The 6,745-nt window shown below is 58.0% G+C and overlaps 1 protein-coding gene across 1 annotated transcript; it reads left to right on the top strand.

Annotated features, from left to right (window-relative positions):
• The first annotated feature begins 1,083 nt into the window (after positions 1 to 1,083).
• LOC133103764 (cystatin-C-like) lies at positions 1,084 to 4,932 on the top strand. Its single transcript, XM_061209286.1, has 3 exons — positions 1,084 to 1,439; positions 3,935 to 4,048; positions 4,598 to 4,932. The coding sequence occupies exons 1-3, from the start codon at positions 1,194 to 1,196 to the stop codon at positions 4,679 to 4,681; spliced, it is 444 nt and encodes a 147-aa protein (XP_061065269.1). The 5' UTR covers positions 1,084 to 1,193; the 3' UTR covers positions 4,682 to 4,932.
• Positions 4,933 to 6,745: the final 1,813 nt, after the last annotated feature.

Genomic DNA, 6,745 nt, shown 5'->3' on the forward strand with positions numbered 1-6,745 from the left:
CCTTTGCACTGGCTGTTCCCTCTGCCTGACGCTCTCTTCCCTTGTGTCTGCAGGACTTCCTGCCCTTTAGGTAGGTTTCAGCCTAAATGTCTGTCGTCTCAGAGGCATCCCTGATCGGGGTCCATTGGCACCCATCTCTATTTCACCCTTCACTTCGCTTCTAACAGAGCCCCTGTAGCTCCCTGATCTTAATTACTGATCACTGCCCTCCCCCCCACACCCCCTAACGCTGGGCCGGGCAATGCCACAGCCACGTTTGGAGATGAGGCCGGTCCGCACTGACGCCTGCTCTAAGGGTAAAATGTACACACACAGAAGAGTGTAAGATATGTCATTCACAATTGCTTGTATAGGCTGAAATAATATTTTGGATATATTGGGTTAAACAAAAAGTATTGTTTTTATACACTTGTTTCTTTTTGCTCTTTTTAATGTGTCTCCTAGCTAATGTAGTTACGCAAGTGTTCGCCTTATATCTCCATCAGGTAGGGGCTCTACTACCTGGAGTCCCTGGCCCCCGGCTCCCCTGCCCATGCTCCATCTACAGGCCCCAGACCCTCTGGCCAGGGAGAAGCCCCAGAAAGGAGTGCCAGCTGAATAAATAAATGAGTTGTGAGAAAGAGAACCCGATGAGCTTTTCCCAAATAAAGGTTAATTCACTTATGTTTGGCAAAGAAGTTCCCCGAGGACGGGGCGCACACGAGGTCTTCCTTCGTCTGCCTCGGAAACTGCAGCCTTGTGCGCGGGGGACTCCTAGACGCAGACAGCCGAGGGGGGGCCGAGAGACGCCCCTTCCCCCTTTCAGACCAGGAGACAGAGCTCGGGGTTACGAGCATCGCCGGCCTCGAGGAGGTGACACCTTCTGCGAGACCGGGGTGAGTCGGGTTGAGGAGCGCGCGAGTGGGAAAACGGGACTCGCAGAGGAGGGCCGGGAGTGGGAAGGAGTGAGCCGGGTCGGGCGGGTAGAGAAGCGAGAGGAGGGGCAGGATTGGGGGAGGGGCGGGACTAGGGCGGAGGACAGGGGCGGGCGGAGGACAGGGGCGGGCGGGGGGAGGGGCGGAAGAGGAGGAGCCAGGCGGGCGGGGGCGGGACGATCCGGGGCGGCCCAGGGATAAAGACTCGGCGGCTGGCCTGGCTGTGCTCCTGTCACCGGATCGCTCTTCGGCTGTAGCTCCGTCCGCCTCAGAGAGATCATGGCCGGATCCCCGCGCACCCCGCTGCTTCTGCTGGCCGTCCTGGCCCTCGCCCTGGCCCTGGCCGTGAGCCCTGCGGCCGGGCAGGGCCCCAGAAAGAAAGGCCTGGTGGGCGGCCTGATGGAGGCGGACGTCAACGAGAAGGGCGTACAGGAGGCGCTGTCCTTTGCCATCAGCGAGTACAACAAGCGAAGCAACGACGCCTACCAGAGCCGCGCGGTGCGCGTAGTGCGCGCCTTCAAGCAGGTGCGTCCCGTCTGGGAGGGGGCGCGGGGCCCGGGGTGCAGGGGCCGGGGAGGGGGCACAGGGCCGGGATGCGGGGGCCGGGGAGGGGGCGCGCGGAGTCCCGGGTGCAGGGGCCGTGGGCGCCGGGCCAGGCTACAAGTCAGGGGCGCCGGGGCCGGGCGGCCCTGAATGCGGGAGGCCGGCCCCCGAGAGGGCGTGGCCTGCGCGGTCACCAGCCCCGCCCCCCCAGCCCCCCCCAGCTCTCGGGAGGGCAGCCCCCAGCCCCTTGAGGCCCCGGGGATCGCGAAGGACGCGGACGGACTTCTCACCCTGGCGCAGCCCCCGGCCTTTTCCGGCGCCCGCAGCCCTTCGCGGGACCGGCCGGCCCTCTGGGTCGGCGCTGGGGTCAGGGCCCAGCCTCCTGGGACCCGGGGGCTTGGCGCGAGATGTCAACTAAATGACCACAGGCGAGGTGAAAACAGACCCACACCTGTCTGCCCTCCTGGCTCTGCCACTGAATGCCCTTAAGCACTTTTTCCTTTTAACTTTTTATTTTGACATAATTTCAGACTTACAAAGCAGTAGCAAAAATAGCACATAGAATCACTGTAGATTCTTCACCCAGATTCTTCAAACGTTAAAAAGTTGCCATAGTTGCTTGATCCACCTCATCCCCACGTACATGTGTGTAGGGATGTATATATGCATTTATTTTTCTGAACCCTTTGAAGGTAAACACTTTTGTGTATATTTCCTAAAAACAAGGGCATTTTCTTCCATAACCACAATACAGTTTTGAAAATCAGGACTCTTTAATACACAGGCCTTATTCAGATGCCACTGATCATCCCACTGTGTCCTTTATAGCCAAGGACACTCCCAGGCCACACGATGCAGCCACCGTCCTGCAGCCCCTTTTACTCTGGAGCAGCCCCTGGGCTGTCTCATGACCTTGGCGTTGTTTCTGAAGGGTCCAGCCAGTTGTGGCTCAGACTGTCGGTGGGTTTGGGCTGGCCTGATGTTTCCTCGAGATGAGCGAGCCTCGGGTCACACAGAAGAGGCATGCTCCCCTCTGAGCCTCCTGTCAGCAGATGCCACTAAACGTACCTGGCCACCATGTTGTCGTGTAGTGGCGTTGGGGACAGACACTCTGAACTTCCTCCAGAGCACCCGGAGGTTATCAGCAAACAGACAAGTCCGTGAGTTGGCCCGTGGTGTCCAGTGTGTCCCAGAGCAGGGGGTCTGGCATAAGAATACAAAGCCTCCTGGACCGTCACTTCCACCTGCAGGTCACATCCATGCGAGCAGCCTCCGGGCTGTGACATCTCACTCCCACTCTGAGATGGGCACACGGTCGCTGACAGCCTGACCTCTGCCTCTGCCAGCCTGCCTGGGGTTCTGGCCAGATAAGGAGCCCATTGTCAGAGTTGAGAAGAGGGCAGGAGGGAGAGTTAGGACGGGCTACAGGGCCTTGCGCTGGTCCTTGAAGGAAGGCTAGAATTTAGACCATCCGGCCTGCGTCCCACTGGAGAGCAGGACGCAGCCACACAGCACCGAGAGCGTGGTCCTGCATGCCAGCCATAGGGCTCCCTGCCACCTTCTCTTGAAACTTCAGAAGATGGGTCAAGACCAGACCCATTTCTCCTCCTGCAGCAGTGGGCTGGTGCTGTCCCCTTTGGATAGGACCTGCTCTCCCTGCTCACCAGGTCCCCTCCAGCCTGCTCCTCTCCAGTGTGACACTAGCTCACTGGCCACATGGGGAAGCTGACAGCAGAGGGATCATGGTTCTACCAGGTGGGGTCTGGAGCCTGGTCCCTGGCCCCTCATTCCGTGTTTCTCCAAGTTCTAACGAGGCATGTCTGGGATGCCCGTGTAAAGCCAAAGTTCACTTCTATTCTGTAATCTCAAATGTAAAAGGCACGCAATATACGACACACGGGAAATATTCCCGTCAAAAATCACACCTAAGAGGAAGGCATTCCAGGCAGTCTTTTATTGGCCTAAACATCCGCGAACATGAAACTCTCATTTTCTCCTCTTCCGGGAGGGAATAAATAAACCTGGGCTACATGCAGGGAATGGGATGCTGTGGGCTTCACCCTGGGGACTGGAGTTCAGCGTAAGTGTAATCACCAGGCAACAGCCTTCCTGCGGATGCAGTGTGGACTCTGACACAGGGCCACCACCTTGCGCTCAGTCCCCTGCCTGGCTCTGGGCGCTGGCCAGTTGCTTGCCTGTACCCTGGCTGGCTCCTCGGAGCTGTGCCTTCTGTTCCTGGACCCAGTTAGGGTGTTGGTCCCTGGCTTCCCCCTCTGTGTCCCTGTGGGAGATGGCTTGTTGGAGCAGCTGGTAAGCAAGTTCTGGGGAGGGCCTGGGGCGCAGTGGCCGTCAGGAGGCGGCTGTGCTTCCTGGGTGTGGCTCTGGCAGCCTGTGAACGCGGGGAGCGGTGGGAAGAAGGTAACCACGTGTGTGCAGCCGGCAGGTGTTGTAAGCATGTGTGCTCTTTGCGTGTCCAGGTTGTGTCCGGGATGAACTACTTCTTGGACGTGGAGGTTGGCCGAACCACATGTACAAAGTCCCAGGCCAACTTGGACAACTGTCCCTTCCATGACCAGCCACACCTGAAAAAGGTACGTGCCTGATGGGAGCAGGGGTTGGGGGTGCCCATGGGGGCGCATCGCGGGTGCCTGCCGGGGCTGTGAGGGGAAGGGTATGTGTGTGCACGTGACTGCTCTGGATTTATGGGGTTTTAGCCGGGGAATTGGGGCACCGTCTGCTTTGGGGATTGTTGCCTGCGGGATGGAGGACCCAGCTGTGGGTGTTTGCTGGGAAGGGAGAAAGGGCCCTTTAATCCCAGCCTCGCGCCCCCATCCCCGGGCAGATTAGAGGGAATTGGAGGCCTGTAACCGGCCCACCATGCCACCTGCTCACCAAAGGCCAGACTCTCCTGGGGGCTTGGCTGGTTCTCAGGGGTCTCGGCCTCGGGCAGGGCTGCACTCCTTTGTCACCCCTCCCGGACCCCACCTCTGCAGGAGGTTTCCTGGACCTGGGTCCCAGCCCCTGGGTCCTCCCCTCTGGTTCTGTCTCAGTGCCAGCCCGCTGGGGGAGGGGGCTGGGGCCAGTGCACTTTCCTCTTTAATTGTAACCCTGACCGACCATCCCTCTCTTCCCTTTCGCAGCAAAAGCTGTGTACCTTCCAGGTTTACGTCGTCCCCTGGATGAACGTCATCTCCCTGGAGAAGTTCAGCTGCCAGGATGAATAGGGGACTGGGCATCAGGCAGGCCGCTGACCGCCTCTCACTCACACCCCCCCAGAGCGCTCACACCTCCCTCTGATGGGTGACCTGCCTGGTGGATGTGCCCTCCATGTGCCGTCCCAGCAGACACACACAGAAGGCTCCTTGGGCATTTTTTGAACTGCTGAGGGGCTCTAACTCATTTCTTTCTTCTAATTGCTTTCCAAGTGAACCATATGCCCTTGCTATTTTACTCAATAAAAAGGTAACAGCAGCTACTGCTTGAGTTGCTCACTGTCTCGGGCAGTGCAGCGAGAAGGATCTAGGCAGTTACTTTATGGAGGCACCCCGTCTCGTCTCGCTGGCTCTGAGGGCAGGCAATGGGGAGGGGCGGGGAGTGAGCATGGCAGGGGAGCTGGGCCTTCAGCTCTGGTACTCCTGATAATCGGACAGGGGAGAGGAGGGGGCACCTAAGCTGCTGACCCCAGAGACTCAGCTGCTGCGTTTGCAAATGAGTCAGACCGTGTGCTGGGGCTGGACAGGAGGCTGGGGAGGTGATGGAGCCTGAGACCTGGGTCACCCTCCGAGGGGCTGCACGTGTGCTGAGCTGATCAGGCTCCTGGGATGATTCTCACTGGTCACGTTCCCTAGAAGCAAAATAATGATTTACGTCTACCTCTTTCCACAAACAACTTTGGGTACCTATGAAGAAACAAAGACCAAAAGTATGTGTAACTGATGGAGCAAGGGAATACTGATCAGAATCAAGGTCAAACAAGGTCGGAATTGGAAATTCAATAGAACGAGAGCAGGCCTTCTCTGATACATTTCGGGAGCCGTGGAATCTACAAGGATTTTACCGATTTACACCCCTCCTGCTCTTCTCTGGGCTCCTAGATAAAACGGGTCTTAGCGCAGAACTCCACGTAAGGGGTGTAGAACTTAAGACACATAGTGGGCCTTCTTCTTTTCCTAAGGACTGTATAATTAATAGGCAATGTCACCTCTTAGTGTCACCATCGTTCTACAGCAGAGTGGATATTTAGTGCTCCCTGCACAACCCCGCTCCCTCCACTGTCCTCACGTTGACCATTCACTCCCAAGGGTGACGCTTCCTCTGTTCCCAGATGCCCACCACGCTCCGGTCAGCGTTGCCCAGCCCTCCTGTTGTGCTGCAGTGACCACAGAAGGCGAAGTGACAAAGGGAACTCACCCAGATGACTCCAAGGCTGGCACCCCAGGTGCCATAGCTGCACCTGCAAAGCTAGAACTGGGACGCCAGGAAGAGGGTGGGGACCGTCCCCTTCCACCTGCCGCCCCCTGACTCACTGGGCCCCGAGGGCTTCCCCCCACCACCTGCCGCCCCCCATCTCTGTCTTCACCGAGCGCACAGCAGAGCCTTCGCACCCCAGACTTGACTTAACAGAAGGGCTTTGGGATTCAAGAAGTGAGGTGCTGTCTGCAGGCCTGGCACTGGCCAGGTTTGGACCTGGGGCTGGGCCCTGCAGGGGGTCCTGGGACTTGTGGACACAGAAGTGGTGGCCTGGGGCAAAGGCCCCCCTGCAGAGACTCTCCTCCTGGGTGCAAAATCTTGCCTTTCCACAAGCAGCCAGCAGCTAGGCTGATTTCCCATAAAGTCATCCCTTTGTGATGCTTCCAATGCCCTGTTCCTCGTGGAAGTCTGGGCAGCTGGGTCCGGGTGTGCTTTGCTTGGCTCACCTGCTTCTCCCACCACCCAGCCCCCACTTCCGCAGCCCACATGGCAGGGTTCAGGTCGGTGCCACCCCAGGTGGGACAGTAGGTGGGACAGCGTGACTGGGAGGCCTCACTGACCAGGAGGTCACCCAGACCGGTGTGTCTAGGTAGGAAGCACAGCCCCTGAAACTTTCATCTGCACAGTTGTACTTTTATGCTTGTTTATTTTAAACGTAAATATAAGTGTGGTTAAAAAGCAGAATTCAACTGAGTGAATTTGAAGGTCTTGGCTTTATCCAATGGCTCATGAATGTGGCAGCATCTCATGGAGGGACCTGAAGGGCACGCAGAGGAGCTCTAGAGCACGGAAGTTGCTATAGAAAGGAGGGTGGGTGA

The sequence above is a fragment of the Eubalaena glacialis genome, chromosome 13 (assembly GCF_028564815.1).
Source record: "Eubalaena glacialis isolate mEubGla1 chromosome 13, mEubGla1.1.hap2.+ XY, whole genome shotgun sequence".
In the NCBI taxonomy this organism is placed as follows: domain Eukaryota; kingdom Metazoa; phylum Chordata; class Mammalia; order Artiodactyla; family Balaenidae; genus Eubalaena; species Eubalaena glacialis.